The 20,916-nt window shown below is 42.2% G+C and overlaps 1 protein-coding gene across 1 annotated transcript; it reads left to right on the top strand.

The window, feature by feature from the left end:
* The first annotated feature begins 321 nt into the window (after window positions 1-321).
* On the top strand, window positions 322-10,844 carry LOC109900505 (cholesterol 24-hydroxylase-like). The gene is made up of 15 exons (XM_031836844.1): window positions 322-588; window positions 839-916; window positions 1,011-1,092; window positions 1,307-1,380; window positions 1,602-1,688; window positions 1,783-1,921; window positions 2,181-2,294; window positions 2,575-2,737; window positions 2,974-3,039; window positions 4,824-4,896; window positions 4,992-5,076; window positions 6,024-6,134; window positions 7,887-7,975; window positions 9,405-9,471; window positions 9,651-10,844. The coding sequence occupies exons 1-15, from the start codon at window positions 440-442 to the stop codon at window positions 9,804-9,806; spliced, it is 1,533 nt and encodes a 510-aa protein (XP_031692704.1). The 5' UTR covers window positions 322-439; the 3' UTR covers window positions 9,807-10,844.
* Window positions 10,845-20,916: the final 10,072 nt, after the last annotated feature.

The raw sequence follows: 20,916 nt of genomic DNA on the forward strand, positions 1-20,916 counted from the left end.
AAAGCTCTATAACCGAGTGAAGGGAGTTGTAAAGTAATAATTGAACGTGTAAATGTTAGTTCAGTCGGAACATAGGGTTTGTACGTTTACAGATCTATTTTAACATTTACATTTCATTTTTCACGCATGGCTTTTCTTACAATCCTAACAATTTACATATGGATTTTCTTACATTCTTAACGATATATATATATTCAACCTTTTGGCAGCTATCTTGCTCCATACAAGTGGGGTTCCAGAAAATGCGGAACCGCAGCCAAAAAGAATTAATAATTAACGATCTGCTTGACGTGGACATATTTTAAGCAGAGTAAACCCTTTCGCTTCACATATGCCTCTCTACTACTAGTACTACTACGGCTGACCAAATACCGTTCCCCAAACAACGCCCACATAACTGGTTTGCAGGGTCACCACGAGCTATCTAGTCTTCGGAAATATGGCACTTTTCTCTTTCTTTGCAGGTTGGATCAGTTATTTGCTTATTTGCCTGCTTGGATTGATTTTCATCGCATTTCTCTGTTTTTGTCTTTACATAAAATATATTCATCTGAAATATGATCACATACCGGGACCACCAAGGGATAGGTGAGTCAGTATGATGTAACTTGAATATTTATTTTAAAATGCTTTAGCTAAATGTTAGTTTCAACTATATTGAGTGGCGACATAACGCATCGGATTTGTTGATAAGGAATTACAGTAGGTGAAAGTTGACCTCAACAGCCGTCAGGGTCGCTGTTTCACCTGTCTTTTTCCTTTTCACTAGGTGAAGGTACCACTCATGTCATAACGTTCTTATTTTTCAGTTATTAACCCGTCTCTTGTTCTCCCCTAGTTTTATATTTGGTCATTCCCCAACCATGCTGAGGGAGATGAACAATGGTCGAGTTGTCCACGACAAATTTCTGGAATGGTTTGTTGAATGATATTGAATGCTACACACATAGATTGAATCAGGTGTTGTTTATTCTGGGACAATAAATAAAGATATATTTTATCTTTGACAGGGCTGAGACTTATGGACCGGTGTACCGTATCAATGGTTTGCATGTTGTGGTGTTGTGTGTGACCTGTCCTGATACCACCAAGGTAAACCTGTGAGATTACTGTAATTATAATCTCTGATGAACTGACTACGTAAACACCTGACCAAATTAAGCAAGATTTTAGTTCTGGGTTAACCAAGATTAGTGTAATCATACATTTTACCACGTTCATTTCTGAAATGCTGAAGTGCTGTAAAATAACCCATTACCCCAATTCCCCCTTCAAACCAAACTGACACTTTTATTTGTCTCCACAGGAAGTCCTGATGTCACCTAAGTACCCCAAAGACTCACAGGTCTACAAGCGTCTCTTCAACCTGTTTGGACAGAGGTGAGTCCTCTGTATAATTAATGTTATCTAAATATACTTCCTACTACTATTTATTGTGTCAATGTTTTGGTTGGTACAAACTCTTTCAACACAATCCCTCCTAATGCTGGTTATTGCATGCGTAGCCTACAGAGCATATAGACATTCAAACAGGACAGCTTGGTCACTGGTCAGTTTATTCAGTCTTAGGGTAAATACTATGTTGTCCATCTTCTTCATAGGTTTTTTGGAAATGGCCTGATCACAGCACAGAATCATGATGAGTGGTACAAACAGCGAAGAATAATGGACCCTGCCTTCAGCAGTCTGTAAGTCACTATAATTGATCAATCGACTCATTGATCACTCCATTGATCAATCCATCCACCTGTTCATCCATCCATCATTGCTGTGTATTGTTAGGTATCTGCGGGGTCAGATGGGTGCGTTCAACGAGAGGGCAGAGAAGCTGATGGATAAACTGGCGGACATGGCTGACACCAACACAGCTGCCAACATGCAACACATGTTCAACTGTGTGACACTGGATGTCATCACTAAGGTAATGGTCACTTCCTGTTACCCTCAGATCCCCACACGGCCCTTACACTTTATTCTTTCTGTTGAAAGCTACATTTGTTTGTATATCTGACAGTAAAATTGTCATAACAGGCAGTTATAACACACTCATTACCTAAGCTATATACAATTTAGTCTCACCATGCCAATGTGCTAGCTATAATTAGCATAACTAGAACCAGGAGTTTTACCTTATCATGTTGTAAGATGTTGTCAATCCTCTGTTTTTATCTCATCTGTAGGTGGCGTTTGGAGTGGAGCTGGATCTGCTGAAGGAGAGTGACTCTCCGTTCCCCAACGCTATAGAGACGTGTCTGAAGGGAATGGTCCACTATGTCAGAGACTTCACCTTTCAGGTAAATAATGACATCAAGTATGTTAGTGATGCTTCTCCACAACGATGGCTTATTGACTTGATCTATTTGAAATCCTACAGTTTCATCAGATAAAATCCTGTGTTATAAGAAACTAATACAATTAAAAAATGGACACTCATGAACAGTTTGTTCTAGTCTCTTGTTTCCATCCTTCCAAGTAGGAAGCCTGTAAGATGTGGCTAAATGCACCATTTTTCGTTTTACAGCGTCACATTCCCCAGGTGAGATTTAAATTAATGGTCAGATGTCATATTTCTAGCTCTACCCAAAGAACAAGAAGTTCATCAACGAGGTGAAGAAGTCTTGTCAGCTGCTGCGTTCGACAGGCAGACAGTGGATCAACGAGAGGAAAATGGCCGTCCAAAACGGAGAGGACGTTCCAAAAGACATCCTCACACAGATCCTCAAGACGGCTGGCAAAGGCATGTTGTAGTAGCCTGATCCTAGATCTGTTCGTGCCGTCTTGCCAACTCCTGCCACTGTTCAAGACAAGACGGCACAAACAGATCTGGGACCAGGCTAACATTGGAGACCTTTTACCTGTGGCTCTGCATGTGACATTGTGAGACAAGTGTTTGCTAAAACAGTCATGTAATTGATGAGGTTCAGTAGCACTATTGTCTCAATGCTGTAAACTGATACATATCCATAATTTCAGAGGAAAACATAGCAAACGATGATGAGGAGCTTATGCTGGACAACTTTGTGACGTTCTTCATTGCGGGTACGTCTCCCTGAAACAAGTGCTATACTTTATTTATTTATATATATATATATATATACACACAGTTGACGTCGGAGGTTTACATACACCACATTCAGTTTTTACAATTCCTGACATTTAATCCTAGTAAAAATTCCCTGGTTTAGGTCAGTTAGGATCACCACTTTATTTTAAGAAATGTCAGAATGATAGTAAAGAATTATTTATTTCAGCTTTCATTTCTTTCATCACATTCCCAGTGGGTCAGAAGTTTACAGACACTCAATTAGTATTTGGTAGCATTGCCTTTACATTTTTTAATTTGGGTCAAACATTTTGGGTAGCCTTCCACAAGCTTCCCACAATAAGTTGGGTGAATTTTGGCCCATTCCTCCTAACAGAGCTGGTGTAACTGAGTCAGGTTTGTAGGCCTCCTTGCTCACACACACTTTTTCAGTTCTGCCCACAAAGGTTATATAGGATTGAGATCAGGGCTTTGTGATGGCCACTCCAATACCTTGACTTTGTTGTCCTTAAGCTATTTTGCCACAACTTTGAAATGATGCTTGGGATCATTGTCCATTTGGAAGACTCATTTGCGACCAAGCTTTAACTTCCTGACTGATGTCTTGAGATGTCGCTTCAATATATTCACATAATTTTCCTACCCCATGATGCCATCTATTTTGTGAAGTTCACCAGTCCCTTCTTGCAAAGCACCCCCACAACATGATGCTGCAACATGATGCGCTTCACGGTTGGGATGGTCTTCTTCGCCTTGCAAGCATCCCCTTTTTCTTCCAAACATAACGATGGTCATTATGGCCAAACAGTTCTATTTTTGTTTCATCAGACCAGAGGACATTTCTCCAAAAAATATGATCTTAGTCCCCATGTGCAGTTGCAAACCGTAGTCTGGCTTTTTTATGGCGGTTTTGGAGCAATGGCTTCTGCCTTGCTGAGTGGCCATTCAGGTTATGTCGCTATAGGACTCGTTTTACTGTGGATATAGATACTTTTGTACCTGTTTCCTCCAGCATCTTCACAAGGCCTTTGCTGTTGTTCTGGGATTGATTTGCTCTTTTTGCACCAAAGTACGTTCATCTCTAGGAGACAGAACGTGTTTCCTTCCTGAGCGGTATGACAGCTGCATGGTCCCATGGTGTTTATACTTGTGTACTATTGTTTGTTGGTACCTTCAGGCGTTTGGAAATTGCTCCCAAGGATGAACCAGACCTGTGGAGGTCTACAAATTTTTGTCTGAGGTCTTGGCTGATTTCTTTTGGTTTTCCCATGATGTCAAACAAAGAGGCACTGAGTTTGAAGGTAGGCCTTGAAATTCATCCACAGGTACACCTTCAATTGACTCAAATTATGTCAATTAGCCTATCAGAAGCTTCTAAAGCCATGACATCATTTTCTGGAATTTCCCAATCTGTTTAAAGGCACAGTCAACATAGTGTATGTAAACTTCTGACGCACTGGAATTGTGATACAGTGAGTTATAAGTGAACTAATCTGTCTGTAAACAATTGTTGGAAAAATGACTCTTGTCATGCACAAAGTAGATGTCCTAACTGACTTGCCAAAACTATAGTTTTTTAACAAGAAATTTGTGGAGTTTTTGAAAAACAAATTTTAATGACTCCAACCTAAGTGTTTGTAAACTTCCGACTTAAACTGTGTATATATATATATATATATTTATATATATTTGAATCGATCTTCGTAGTATAGTTTTTCGAGCTCAAGTGAAGTTTGAAGAATCAACAGTCACAGTACTTTTGTTGTTTTAATCTTGACAGGGCAAGAGACAACAGCCAATCAACTAGCTTTTGCCGTCATGGAACTGGGAAGGCTGCCAGAGATACTGACAAAGTAGGACTCGTTTTCATCATTTCTATTTTCGGTATTGATCATTTCTGTAATAAAAACAGGTTGGTTGAGTTTGTGACTGTCTCTGCCATTTCCAGGGTGAAGCAGGAAGTGGATGACGTCATCGGCATGAAACAGGAAATCAGCTATGACGACCTGGGGAAAATGACCTACCTGTCTCAGGTAAATGATCTACCTGTTCCAGGTTCGTGTGTGCTGTCTTGTCATTGACCTGACAGTGACAGCAATGGAGCTACAAACCAGATCAAGGACTCAGAATTGGAACTGGCATCTGTACACAGAAACCATATTGTACGTTATACAATGTTGTACGATGGCTGATAGAATGGCGCTGGAGGAGATGGCTGCCCAGCGAAATGTGCTATTTTGTGTGTGTGCTTAGTCCCCTCCTGTACTCCCTGTTCACCCACCACTCCAACACCATTATTATGTTTGCTGATGACACAACAGTGGTAGGTCTGATAACTGACAACGATGAGACAGACTATAGAGACAAGGTCAGAGACCTGGCAGTGTGGTGCCAGGACAACAACCTCTCTCTCAATGTGAGCAAGACAAAGGAGCTGATCGTGGACTATAGGAAAATTAGGGCCTTACAGGCCACATAAACATTGACTAGACTGAATTGGAGCGGGTCGAGAGTTTCAAATACCTTGGTGTCCACATCATCAAATTACCAACAAACTACCAACAAACTATCATGGTCCAAACACACCAAGACAGTTGTGAAGAGGGCATGGGTCCCCAGATCCTCAAAAAGTTCCACAGCTGCACCATCGAGAGCATCCTGAACGGTTGCATTACCACTTCATATGGCAATTACTCAGCATCTAACCGGAAGGCGCTACAGAGGGTAGTGTGTACGGCCCAGTACATCACTGGGACCAAGCTTCCTGACATCCAGGACCTATATACTAGGCGGTGTCAGGAAGACCCAAAAAATTGTCAAAACCTCCAGTCCCCCAAGTCAGAGACTGTTCTCTCTGCTACCGCATGGCAAACGGTACCGGAGCACCAAGTTTAGGACGAAAAGAAAAGGTAATTCTTCACATCGTCAATTAATCAGCATGTTGTGTTTGATTCATATCACCCCCCCCGCCCCCCGTCAGGTTTTGAAAGAGACTCTAAGGTTGTACCCTACAGCACCAGGCACTTCTCGTTTCATCCCTAACGACATCGTCATCAACGGCATCCCCATCCCAGCAGGAGTCTCATGCTTGGTGAGTAGTCACCTCAAAAACAATGTGGAGGAGTGATGACTGTTGTATGATAATATCTCTAAGTTTAGTTGTGGTGTTAACATGTGATTCGTTGTGGTACCTCAATGTAGTAAAGGAATGAAGTAGCCTTGTCTATGCCAGTATGGCTCATACCTCAATGTAGTAAAGGAATGAAGTATCCTTGTCTAAGCCAGTGTGGCTCATACCTCAATGTAGTATAGGAATGAAGTAGCCTTGTCTAAGCCAGTGTGGCTCATACCTCAATGTAGTAAAGGAATGAGGTATCCTTGTCTAAGCCAGTATGTCTCATTCCTCAATGTAGTAAAGGAATGAAGTAGCCTTGTCTAAGCCAGTATGGCTCATACCTCAATGTAGTAAAGGAATGGAGTATCCTTGTCTAAGCCAGTATGGCTCATACCTCAATGTAGTAAAGGAATGAAGTATCCTTGTCCAAGCCAGTGTGGCTCATACCTCAATGTAGTAAAGGAATGAAGTATCCTTGACTAAGCCAGTTTGGCTCATACCTCAATGTAGCATCATTGTATCATTGACTTTTCTTATGTTAACATAGAATGTAAACGTATAATGTCTCAAAACACCATGATTGTGTAATGAAACCATGAAAGGTAGTGCACCTAAGCTGAGATCTGGGTGTTTGAATGTAAAATGTTACACAGAATGTGTTTTAAAACAGAAGTGTAGGAACTCTGAAACACCCAAAGTGGTTCTTCAACCTGAATTTGGGTGTTTTTAAGAGAGCGTTGTGAAAACCCATTTTGGGGGTTCAGTGAATGTAAAAGCATCAACACTCAAAAATTATGTTTCTCATACAATCAATGGTTTACAAATGCAAGTCATTTCAATGATTTGTTAATTTAATTTGACCAAAGTAATGTAAATCCAACTGCATATGTTACTCAAAATGTAATTATCTTTTATGAGGATAACCAAAGTTAAGAGACAAAAGATTGATTGAACTCATTGGAAGTCTTTTGTTTTAATCACGTTGCATTTCTTATCTTGACGCATGACTTTGTTTTTAGAGGATTGTGGGTAATGTTTTTAGACTATAATTCTTTCACACAATGTTGTTTACATGTTTGAAGAAGGAAGTCTGTATTTCAATATGGGTAATAAGCAGTTTGTTGTGTAATGGATCATGATGAACTGATATCAAAACTGTCAGGCATTTTGACGTTCAATGAGGACAGCACCCATTCCCACATAGACAAAGGAAATGACAATAAAAGAGAAGGGATCTAATTCTGCTCTAAACAGAACTCAAAACACCAAAGTAGTGTGTTCAACCTGTTCTGTTAGTGCTCCCAGTCCCTGGCAAGGTGTTGCACAATATTTGATTTAGTGGTGTTACAACACACCGTGTCATGTGTTTCAATACTCCAGCAAAGATATGGTTTCGTCTCCTTCAAGTTGGTGGCAGCTCAGTTGCCACTAGTTAATGTAGCAATATTGATGTTACTCATATTGATGTTATACAGGAAACGGAAACCAGTTTGTACTTACTTTATTAATGTGCTGGTTGACAACATGCCTAGTAAAGTTTGGTTAACTATATATCTTTGTCTGTCGTGACTACAACACAAAACATATTGAAACAGTTTTGGTGTTACAATGAACTTCATCTTAACAGTGTAGTCAACACCTCATTAACTATTTTGGGTGTGGGTGTACTTATTTTATTTCCTAAAGTGTCTTAAATCTTTTGTTTGCCCCTATCTTGTCTGTCTACAGTTCAATTCGTATGTCTGTGGAAGGTTGGATAAGTTCTTTGAGGACCCGCTGAAGTTTGACCCAGAGAGGTTCCATCCAGACGCTGCCAAGTAAGTCACACAATACGTTGTCATTGTTTTGTTTCTTTACAACATTTGAATTGATTCAAGCAGAACTGAACTCGAGAATCAACTTCTCTCGTTGAAACAGGCATACATTGCATCCATAAAATATTCAGACCACTTCACTCGTTCCACATTGTTACGTTACAGACTTATTCTAAAATGTATTTAAAAAACAATTTTCCTCATCAATCTCCACACAATACCCCATAGTGACGAAGGAAAAAAAGGTTTTTAGACATTTTTGCAAAATTGAGCTCAGGTGAATCCTGTTTCCGTTGATCATCCTTTAGGTGCTTCTACAACTTGATTGGAGTCCACCTGTGGTAAATTAAATTGAATGGACATGATTTAGGAAGACGCACACCTGTCTATATAAGGTCCCACTGTTGACAGTGCAAAAACCAAGCCATGTGGTTGACGCAATTGTCCATAGAGCTCAGAGACAGGATTGTGTCAATGCACAGATCTAGGGTAGGGTACCAAAGAAATGTCTGCAGCATTGAAGGCCCCCAAGAACACAGTGGCCTCCATCATTCTTAAATGGAAGAAGTTTTGAACCACCAAGACTCTCCCTAGAGCTGACCACCTGGCCAAACTGAGCAATCGGGGGAGAAGGGGCTTGGTCAGCGAGGTGACCAAGAACTCAATGGTCACTCTGACAGAGCTCCAGCCACTATATTCCACCCATGAAGCCAAAGACGGCACTTTTGATCAGTGATTGCAGGAAAGGGCTACTTTTGGTCATGAAGTCAAAGTTCGTCATGACTTACATGGTGGTTGGGTTATGATTTCGCCCACTAACACGGGATAAAACCTTGTCGACAAAAACACAATTAATTACAGATTTCTTGAGTTAACTTGGACTATTTTGAGGAAGTGATACTGGCTTTGTTCTTATGGTGTCTCATGCAGTGGTGGTTAAAGTACCCAATTTTCACACTGGAGTAAAAGTAAAGATACCTTAATAGAAAATGACTCAAGTAAAAGTAAAAGTCACCCAGTAAAATACTACCTGAGTTAAAGTCTAAAAGTATTTGGTTTTAAGTGTCCTTAAGTATCAAAAGTAAAAGTATAAATCATTTAAAATGTCTTATATTAAGCAAACCAGACACGATATTCTTGTTTTCTTAATCTACGGATAGCCAGGGTCACAGTTCAACACTCCGACATAATTTACAATCGAAGCATTTGTGTTTAGTGAGTCTACCCAATCAGAGGCAGAAGGGATGAACTTAGTATTTTACACCACCTGGTCTCATGGGGGACAAACATCAGCAACTGTCACATCGAACCACACACCCAAAACTGAAATCTATTTTATCTTAATGAGCAACAGAAAAACACATTTGGACTCTGTGCGTTCAGTCACTTTTTAAGAGCTAACAGACATGTTGTGTTTGTTTCTGTCCTGAAGACCCTATTACTGCTACTACCCCTTCGCCCTGGGACCACGCTCATGTCTGGGACAGAGCTTCGCACAGGTGAGCAGACTGTCCGTATGAAATACATTGAAACAACTTTATTTGGGATTGTTCTCTGTTGATCCTATTATCCATCCTAGTTAGATTACTCCTGGACTTCTGCCTCCAATATATACTTTTTTTTTTTATAGTTGAGCACACCAGATTTGTCATCCTTTAAAGAGATCTGTTGTTCACAGATGGAGGCCAAGGTAGTGATGGCCAAGCTGCTCCAGAGGTTTGACTTCAGCCTGCTGCCTGGCCAGTCCTTTGACATCCTGGACACTGGGACTTTGAGACCAAAGAGTGGAGTGGTGTGTAACATCAGACACAGAGGACAGACACCCGCAGACTGACCTGACTGGGACCTGAACATGACTAGCACTTCTCTATAACTTGTCTTATTTCTTATACTTCCTAGTGGAGCAAATTCTCTTTCTTTCAATGAAGCACCTTATTCAAATATCTAGCTATTTTTTATGAAAATGGATTTTGAACAATTGTTAATTCTTTGTATTAATGGTGAAATAATATCTTAAATATGACGGTTCTATGTGTTGAAGAGTTACTAGGACAGACTTGACATCCGAGTGTTTGTATTTGTACCGATTCCTTGTTGTTAATTTACCCTTATCATGTAGTTACTATGCAGTATACCATTTATCACATAATATAAAAGGTTACTATGCAGTATACCATTTATCACATAATATAAAGGTTACTAACCAGTATACCTGTAAGGGTTTTCTTCTGGTGAAAGAGAGGCGGACCAAAATGCAGCGTGGTGGTTATTCATGTTTTTAATGAAGACAACTATACATGAACAGACTAAACAAAACAAGAAAAGTGAAAACCTAAACAGTCCTATCTGGTGCAAACACAGAGACAGGAACAATCACCCACAAAACCCAACACAAAACAGGCTAACTAAATATGGTTCCCAATCAGAGACAATGACTAACACCTGCCTCTGATTGAGAACCATATCAGGCCAAACATAGAAATAGACAAACCAGACACACAACATAGAATGCCCACCCAGCTCACGTCCTGACCAACACTAAAACAAGGAAAACACATACGAACGATGGTCAGAACGTGACAATACCATTTATCACATAATATAAAGGTTACTATGCAGTATACCATTTATCACATAATATAAAGGTTACTATGCAGTATACCATTTATCACGTAATATAAAGGTTACTATGCAGTATACCATTTATCACATAATATAAAGGTTACTATGCAGTATACCATTTATCACATAATATAAAGAGATTTATAAAATATATATTAACTTCTTTGATGAACTTCCTAACCAACATTACCACAGTGCCTCTGTTGGAGTGAATTGACTATATTTTAATAAAATAATTGACCAAACATCATTGAGCTCCAGAAGATTAGAATACTTTTATCCACAAGGTGTCGCTGTGAACCTGCAGACAAACCAAGAACATTCATTATCATGTTTTGTCTCTTGTTTACACCCATAAGACCTTGCTTTTTTCAATTTTGACTAACGACATGCCACTGACTTTGAGTAAAGCCAGTGTGTCTATGTATGCGGATGACTTTTAGTTTTAGAAATATTTAGGGCTAACTTATTCCTTGCCACCCACTCTGAAACAACACATTTGGACACATTTATACACCTCAGCTACTACAGTGACTGAAATGACTGCAACACTCAACAAAGAGCTACAGTTAGTTTCAGATTGGGTGGCAAGGAATAAGTTAGCCCTAAACATTTCTAAAACTAAAAGCATTGTATTTGGAACAAAACACTCACTAAACCCTAAACCTGAACTAAATCTTGTACTAAATTATGTGGAAATTGAGCAAGTTGAAGTGACTAAACTGCTTGGAGTAACACTAGATTGTAAACTGTCTTGGTAAAAACATATTGATGCACTAGTTGCTACGATGGGGAGAAGTCTGTCTTTAATAAAGTGATGCTCTGCCTTCTTAACAGCACTATCAACGAGGCAGGTCCTACAGGCCCTAGTATTGTCACACCTTGACTACCTGTTCAGTCGTGTGGTCAGGTGCCACAAAAAAAGACTTAGGAAAATTACAATTGGCTACGAACAGAGCAGCACGGCTGGCCCTTGGATGTACACAGAGAGCTAATATTATTGATATGCATGTCAATCTCTCCTGGCTGAAAGTGGAGGAGAGATTGACTTCATCACCACTTTTATTTATGAGGGGGTTTGAAATGTTTAATGCACTGTCTGAACTACTGGCACACAGGTCGGACACCCATGCATACCACACAAGACATGCCACAAGAGGTCTCTTCACAGTCCCCACACAGTATTAAATAGAGCCATGACTATATGGAACTCTATTCCACATCAAGTAACCGACGAAAGCAGTAAAATTAGATTTTATAAACAGATAAAAAACACTTTATGGAACAACGGGGACTGTGAAGCAATGCAAACATTGGCACAGATACATGCCCCCACACACACACACACACATACGATAACATGCGCACTATACATACACATGGATTTAGTACTGTAGATATGTGGAAGTGGTGGAGTAGGGACCTGAGGCCACACAGTGTGTTGTGCAATCTGTGAATGTATTGTAATGTTTAAAAATGGTATAAACTGCCTTAATTTTGCTGGACCCCAGGAAGAGTTGCTGCTTTGGCAGCAACTAATAGGGATCCATAATAAACACAAATACAAAATACCTCTAGATGAGTCATTTTAGACAATGAGAATGACAGATCTATAACTCACATTTCTATGTGAATTTGGTCGAGTCGCCCAAAAAGTGACATATTGCAGCTTTAAAAGTGGACAAGTAGACTAGTAGCACAGATCCTGGATATAGTGATGAGATGCAATGGGATTCGTTGTCCACAGGGCGGAATGGTGGGCTGTGAAGCTCCCTCCTATTCCTATCTTTGGATTGGTGGATACATCTCGTTATTTGAATACATTTTTAAATATCCGATGTGAGGTATTGACGTCACCACCAGTATTCGGTAGAGAGTGAGATGCTATGCTACTAGCCTCATGTACATGTATAGACCGTCTCGAATTTCAACAGAGAAGGTGCTATGCTAGCCTCATCAAATAAAATAAAATTTTATTGGTCACATACACATGGTTAGTAGATGTTAATGTGAGTGTAGCGAAATGCTTGTGCTTCTAGTTCTGACTATGCAGTAAAATCTACCAAGTAACCTAACAAATTCACAACAACTATCTTATACACACAAATGTAAAGGGATGAATAAGAATATGTATATATACAGTTGAAGTCAGAAGTTTACATACACCTTAGCCAACTACATTTAAACTCAGTTTTTCACAATTTCTGACATTTCATCCCAGTAAATATTCCCTGTTTCGGTCAGTTAGGATCACCAAATGTTTAGCAGATGCTAAACTACAGGACTGTTTTGCTATCACAGACTGGAACATGTTCCGGGATTTTTCCCATGGCATTGAGGAGTACACCACATCAGTCACTGGCTTTTTATCAATAAGTGCATCGAGGGCGTCATCCCCACAGTGACTGTACGTACATACCCCAACCAGAAGCCATGGATTACAGGCAACATTCGTACTGAGCTAAAGGGTAGAGCTGCCGCTTTCAAGGTGCAGGACTCTAACCCAGAAGCTTACAAGAAATCCTGCTATGCCCTGTGACAAACCATCAAACAGGCAAAGCGTCAATACAGGGCTAAGATTGAATCATACTACACCGGCTCTGACGCTCGTCTTATGTGGCAGGGCTTGCAAACTATTACAGACTACAAAGGGAAGCACAGCCGCGAGCTGCCCAGTGACACGATCCTACCAGACGAGCTAAATCACTTCTATGCTCGCTTTGAGGCAAGCAACACTGAGGCATGCGTGAGAGCATCAGCTGTTCCGGACGACTGTGTGATCACGCTCTCCGTAGCTGATGTGAGTAAGACCTTTAAACAGGTCAACATACACAAGGCTGCAGGGCCAGATAGATTTCCAGGACATGTGCTCCAGGCATGTGCTGACCAACTGGCAGGTGTGTTCACTGACATTTTCAACATGTCCCTGATTGAGTCTGTAATACCAACATGTTTCAAGCAGACCACCGTAGTCCCCGTGCCCAAGAACACAAAGGCAACCTGCCTAAATGACTACAGACACATAGCACTCACGTCCGTAGCCATGATGTGCTTTGAAAGGTTGGTAATGGCTCACATCAACACCATTATCCCAGAAACCCTAGACCCACTCCAATTTGCATACCGCCCAAACAGATCCACAGATGATGCAATCTCTATTGCACTCCACACTGCCCTTTCCCACCTGAACAAAAGGAACACTTATGTGAGAATGCTATTCATTGACTACAGCTCAGCGTTCAAATCAAATCAAATCAAATCAAATTTATTTATATAGCCCTTCGTACATCAGCTGATATCTCAAAGTGCTGTACAGAAACCCAGCCTAAAACCCCAAACAGCAAGCAATGCAGGTGTAGAAGCACGGTGGCTAGGAAAAACTCCCTAGAAAGGCCAATACCTAGGAAGAAACCTAGAGAGGAACCAGGCTATGTGGGGTGGCCAGTCCTCTTCTGGCTGTGCCGGGTGGAGATTATAACAGAACATGGCCAAGATGTTCAAATGTTCATAAATGACCAGCATGGTCGAATAATAATAAGGCAGAACAGTTGAAACTAGAGCAGCAGCACAGTCAGGTGGAAGTTGAAACTGGAGCAGCAGCATGGCCAGGTGGACTGGGGACAGCAAGGAGTCATCATGTCAGGTAGTCCTGGGGCATGGTCCTAGGGCTCAGGTCAGTTGAAACTGGAACAGCAGCATGGCCAGGTGGACTGGGGACAGCAAGGAGTCATCATGTCAGGTAGTCCTGGGGCATGGTCCTAGGGCTCAGGTCCTCCGAGAGAGAGAAAGAAAGAGAGAAGGAGAGAATTAGAGAACACACACTTAGATTCACACAGGACACCGAATAGGACAGGAGAAGTACTCCAGATATAACAAACTGACCCCAGCCCCCCGACACATAAACTACTGCAGCATAAATACTGGAGGCTGAGACAGGAGGGGTCAGGAGACACTGTGGCCCCATCCGAGGACACCCCCGGACAGGGCCAAACAGGAAGGATATAACCCCACCCACTTTGCCAAAGCACAGCCCCCACACCACTAGAGGGATATCTTCAACCACCAACTTACCATCCTGAGACAAGGCTGAGTATAGCCCACAAAGATCTCCGCCACGGCACAACCCAAGGGGGGGGGCGCCAACCCAGACAGGATGACCACAACAGTGAATCAACCCACTCAGGTGACGCACCCCCTCCAGGGACGGCATGGGAGAGCCCCAGCAAGCCAGTGACTCAGCCCCTGTAATAGGGTTAGAGGCAGAGAATCCCAGTGGAAAGAGGGGAACCGGCCAGGCAGAGACAGCAAGGGCGGTTCGTTGCTCCAGAGCCTTTCCGTTCACCTTCCCACTCCTGGGCCAGACTACACTCAATCATATGACCCACTGAAGAGATGAGTCTTCAGTAAAGACTTAAAGGTTGAGACCGAGTTTGCGTCAACACCATAGTACCCTCAAAGCTCATCACTCAGCTAAGGAACCTGGGACTAAATTCTTTCCTCTGCAACTCAATCCTGGACTTCCTGACGGGCTTCCCCCAGGTGGTAAGGTTAGGTAGCAACACATCTGCCACGCTGATCCTCAACACTGGAGCTCCCCAGGGGTGCGTGCTCAGTCCCCTCCTGTACTCCCTGTTCACCCACGACTGCATGGCAGGTACGACTGCAAAAACCATCATTAGGTTTGCAGATGACACAACAGTGGTAGGCATGATCACCGACAACGACGAGACAGCCTATAAGGAGGAGGTCAGAGACCTGGCCGGGTGGTGCCAGAATAACAACCTATCCCTCAACGTAACCAAGACTAAGGAGATGATTGTGGACTACAGGAAAAGGAGGACCGAGCACGCCCCCATTCCCATCGACGGGTCTGTAATGGAGCAGGTTGAGCGCTTCAAGTTCCTTGGTGTCCACATTAACAACAAACTAAAATGGTCCAAACACACCAAGACAGTTGTGAAGAGGGCACGACAAAGCCTATTCCACCTCAGGAAACTAAAAAGATTTGGCATGGGTGCTGAGATCCTCAAAGGGTTCTAGAGCTGCAACATCGAGAGCATCCTGACTGGTTGCATCACTGCCTGGTACAGCAATTGCTCGGCCTCTGACTGCAAGGCACTACAGAGGGTAGTAATTGAAGTTATTGCAAATGTACGAGGCTGTTTCTCGGTCCGAGAACCTTCTAGAGCCACATAACTCACCACGCACTATCGACCTGAGCTCTAGAACAGGTTTCTAAAGTTTCAGAACTCTACGTCTGACGGTTCTTTAATAGTTTGAACAAAGTTAACTATTGCAGGCACTGTCTGTATCTACGCACCCCAATCTGTCCCTCCTTCCAAGCTGTGTGTGTGTGTGATTTAGTTTTTCTTGGAAATTTAATGGGAGACATGACTGATTTACAGTTCATGAGGGTTGCCTAATCGCACATGTGAAGTTTTGGAAAGATCTGACTTTTTTCACCCTTCGAAACAGCCCCTGTGACACCAATTATGGCACTTCCGGTTGGCACAGGAAGCTAAAAGTAAAGACATATCCTGATTGGGTTATGCCTTTACAGAATCCTGGGTTTTATGTGTTTTCGTTAACTTCTTGGATATAGGGGGCGCTATTTAAATTTTTGGATGAAAAACGTTCCCGTTTTAAACCAGATATTTTGTCAGGAAAAGATGCTCGACTATGCATATAATTGACAGCTTTGGAAAGAAAACACTCTGACGTTTCCAAAACTGCAAAGATATTGTCTGTGAGTGCCACAGAATTGATGTTACAGAAAAAACCCAGGTAAAAATCCAATCAGGAAGTGCCGCATTTTTTAAAACCGCCTCATGCCAATAACTCCTTATATGGCTGTGAATGGGCCACGAATGAGCTTAGGCTTTCTGTCGCTTCCCCAAAGGTGTCGACAGTATTGTGACGTATTTGTAGGCATATCATTGGAAGATTGATCATAAGAGACTACATCTACCAGGTGGTCGCTTGGTGTCCTCCGTCACAATTATTGCGTAATCTCCAGCTGCAGTATTTTTCAGTATTTCTGTCGATATTATGGAGCTAATTTGGAAAAAAGTTTGGCGTTGTAAGTGACTGCATTTTCCTGTCTTTTTCTTAGCCAAACATGATGAACAAAACGGAGCTATTTCGTCTACACAAATAATATTTTTTTTAAAAATCAACATTTGCTATCTAACTAAGAGTCTCGTCATTGAAAACATCGAAGTTCTTCAAAGGTAAATTATTTTATTTGAATGATTTTCTTGTTTTTGTGAAAATGTTGCCTGCTGAATGCTAGGCTTAATGCTATGCTAGGCTATCAATACTCTTACACAAATGCTTGTGTAGCTTTGGTTGAAAAGCATATTTTGAAAATCTGAGATGACAGTGTTGTTAACAAAAGGCTAAGCTTGTGTTTGAATATATTTATTTCATTTCATTTGCGATTTTCATGAATAGGAAACATTGCGTTATGGTAATGAGCTTGAGGCTATGATTACGCTCCTGGATATGGGATTGCTCGTCGCTAGAGTTTAAGAACTGACTGATTTACACAGGGTTGAATGCACTATTTATCACAAACTGCTGGTTGGGTATTGAAAAACACTTTTAGGGTGATTTTAACCACTTCCGGTTTCTCCAGGAAGCTTAGAATCAACACAGGTAGACCTCATAGTGGCCTGATGGATTGTCATCGAAGACAGGTTCATAAGACATTCATAACCCACATAGGATTCAGGTTGAATTTAGGGGTGCAGACAATGTATTCCTATGGGGAGAGGAGTCATTGAAAACTGTTTGATGTAAACACCTTTTAACTGTTGAAAATTATGAAAATGAAAATTAGGGCCAGGCTTCATTATGGGCCTACTTTTTCAGCTAGGAAAATTCCAGAAAATGATGTCATGGCTTTAGAAGCTTCTGATAGGCTAATTGACATCATTTGAGTCAATTTGAGGTGTACCTGTGGATGTATTTCAAGGCTGACCTTCAAACTCAGTGCCTTTAAGGTTGACAACATGGGAAAATCAAAAGAAATCAGCCAAGACCCCAGAAAAAAAATTGTAGACCTCCACAAGTCTGATTCATCCTTGGGAGCAATTTCCAAATGCCCGAAGGTACCACGTTCATCTGTACGCAAGTATAAACACCATGGGACCACGCAGCCGTCATACCACTCAGGAAGGCGTTCTGTCTCCTAAAGATGAACGTACTTTGGTGCGAAAAGAGCAAATCAATCCCAGAACAACAGCAAAGGACCTTGTGAAGATGCTGGAGGAAACAGGTACAAAAGTATCTATTTCCACAGTAAAATGAGTCCTATATCGACATAACCAGAATGGCTGCTCAGCAAGGAAGAAGCCACTTTTCCAAAACCGCCATAAAAAAGACAGACTACGGTTTGCAACTGCACATGGGGACAAAGATCATACTTTTTGGAGAAATGTCCTCTGGTCTGATGAAACAAAAATAGAACTGTTTGGCCATAATGACCATCGTTATGTTTGAAGGAAAAAGGGGGAGGCTTGAAAGCAGAAGAAGACCATCTCAACCGTAAAGCACGGGGGTGGCAGCATCATGTTGTGGGGGTGCTTTGCTGCAGGAGGGCCTGGTGCACTTCACAAAATAGACAGCATCATGGGGGAAGAAAATTATGTGGATATTTTGGTAAACCGGTTGTTGGGTTGAGCATGCAGAGATTGACACAGAGACAGGGAGGCTTTAGTCCGCAAACACAACTTTCTAAGACAGAAAATAAGCATAACAAAGAAAATCACATAGGTTTGGCTCAGTCCTTCTTCTCTAATTTTGCTTGGTGTCGGTTTCTCCCCGTTCTCTCGCAGTGTGCCACCGTGCTCCTTTTATTTGGCCTCCACGGCTGGTTGGCACTTTCCTCTAATTACCTCCACTTAGAGCTGTCCGTGTCGGGGTGCCCAGCTCTCGTATTCCCAGCAGAGGGAGCCAACGTCGCCTCCCATAACTCCCCTCTATTACCATCCCCCGGGGTAAACCTCCTGGGATACCACAATATATTGAAGCAACATCTCAAGACATTAGTCAGGAAGTTAAAGCTTGGTCGCAAATGGGCTTTCCAAATGCCCAAGCATACTTCCAAAGTTGTGACAAAATGGCATAAGGACAACCAAGTCAAGGTTTTCGAGTGGCCATCACAAAGCCCTGACCTCAATCCCATAGAACATTTGTGGACAGAACTGAAAAAGCTTGTGCGAGCATAGAGGGCAAAAATGGGCCAAAAATCACTAAAATTATTGTGGGAAGCTTGTGGAAGGCTACCTGAAACGTTTGACCCAAGTTAAACAATTGAAAGGCAATGCTCCCAAATACTAATTGAGTGTTTGTAAACTTCTGACCCACTGGAAATGGGATGAAAGAAATTAAAGTTGAAATAAATAATTCTCTCTACTAGTATTCTGACAAATCAAATCAAAGTGTATTTGTCACGTGTGCCGAATACAACAGGTGTAGACCTTACTGTGAAATGCTTAATTACAGGCTCTAACCAATAATGTAAAAAAGGTATTAGGTGAACAATAGGTAGATAGGCTACATACAGTAGCGAGGCAATATACAGTAGCGAGGCTATAAAAGTAGCGAGGCTACATACAGACACCGGTTAGTCAGGCTGATTGAGGTAGTATGTACATGTAGATATGGTTAAAGTGACTATGCATATATGATGAACAGAGAGTAGCAGTGGCGTAAAAGAGGGGTTGGCGGGTGGTGGATGGGACACAATGCAGCCCAGTTAGCCAATGTGCGGGAGCACTGGTTGGTCGGCCCAATTGAGGTAGTATGTACATGAATGTATAGTTAAAGTGACTATGCATAAATGATAAACAGAGTAGCAGCGTAAAAAGAGGGGTTGGGGGTAGCCATTTGATTACCTGTTCAGGAGTCTTATGGCTTGGGGGTAAAAATAGTTAAGAAGCCTTTTTGTCCTAGACTTGGCACTCCGGTACCGCTTACCATGATGTGGTCTATGACTGGGGTGGTTGGGGCCTTAGACAATTTTTACGGTCTTCCTCTGACACCGCCTGGTGTAGAGGTCCTGGATGGCAGGCAGCTTCGCCCCAGTGATGTACTGGGCCGTACGCACTACCCTCTGTAGTGCCTTGCAGTCAGAGGCCGAGCAATTGCCGTACCAGGCAGTGATGCAACCAGTCAGATGCTCTCGATGTTGCAGCTGTAGAACCTTTTGAGGATCTCAGGACCCATGCCAAATCTTTTTAGTTTCCTGAGGCGGAATAGGCTTTGTTGTGCCCTCTTCAAGACTGTCTTGGTGTGTTTGGACAATTCTAGTTTCCTGTTGATGTGGACACCAAGGAACTTGAAACACTCAACCTGCTCCACTACAGCCCTGTCGATGAGAATGTGGGCGTGCTCGGTCCTCCTTTTCCTGTAGTCCACAATCATCTCCTTAGTCTTGGTTACGTTGAGGGATAGGTTGTTATTCTGGCACTTACCCGGCCAGGTCTCTGACCTCTGTCGTGGAAATTTCCTGTATTACCAAATCACGAGAGCAAACCACACACAAGTCAGAGTTATCATAAAGTCCATCTTTAATTATATGAGCTCCATCACAACCCTGTGACTCTCAGATCAAATCAGTGTCTATAATTCAATTTGTCTAGTCGTTGTCGGTGATCAGGCCTATCACTGTTGTGTCGTCTGCAAACTTAATGATTTTTTTGCAGTCGTGCCTGCCATGCAGTCGTGAGTTAACAGGGAGTACAGGAGGGGACTGAGCATGCACCCCTGGGGAGCTCCAGTGTTGTGGATCAGCGTGGCAGATGTGTTGCTACCTACCCTCACCACTTGGGGGCAGACCGTCAGGAAGTCCGGGATCCAGTTGCAGAGGGAGGTATATAGTCCCAGGTTCCTTAGCTTAGTGATGAGCTTTGAGGGTACTATGGTGTTGAACGCTGAGCTGTAGTCAATGAATAGCATTCTCACATAAGTGTTCCTTTTGTCCAGGTGGGAAAGGGCAGTGTGGGGTGCAATAGAGATTGCATCATCTGTGGATCTGTTTGGCGGTATGCAAATTGAAGTGGGTCTAGGGCTTCTGGGATAATGGTGTTGATGTGAGCCATGACAAACCTTTCAAAGCACTTCATGGCTACGGACGTGAGTGCTACGGGTCTGTAGTCATTTTAGCAGGTTTCTTGGGCACAGGGACTATGGTGGTCTGCTTGAAACATGTTGGTATTACAGACTCAATCAGGGACATGTTGAAAATGTCAGTGAACACACTTACCAGTTGGTCAGCACATGCCCGGAGCACACGTCCTGGTAATCCATTTGGCCCC

Source organism: Oncorhynchus kisutch, linkage group LG12, assembly GCF_002021735.2.
Source record: "Oncorhynchus kisutch isolate 150728-3 linkage group LG12, Okis_V2, whole genome shotgun sequence".
Taxonomy (NCBI): domain Eukaryota; kingdom Metazoa; phylum Chordata; class Actinopteri; order Salmoniformes; family Salmonidae; genus Oncorhynchus; species Oncorhynchus kisutch.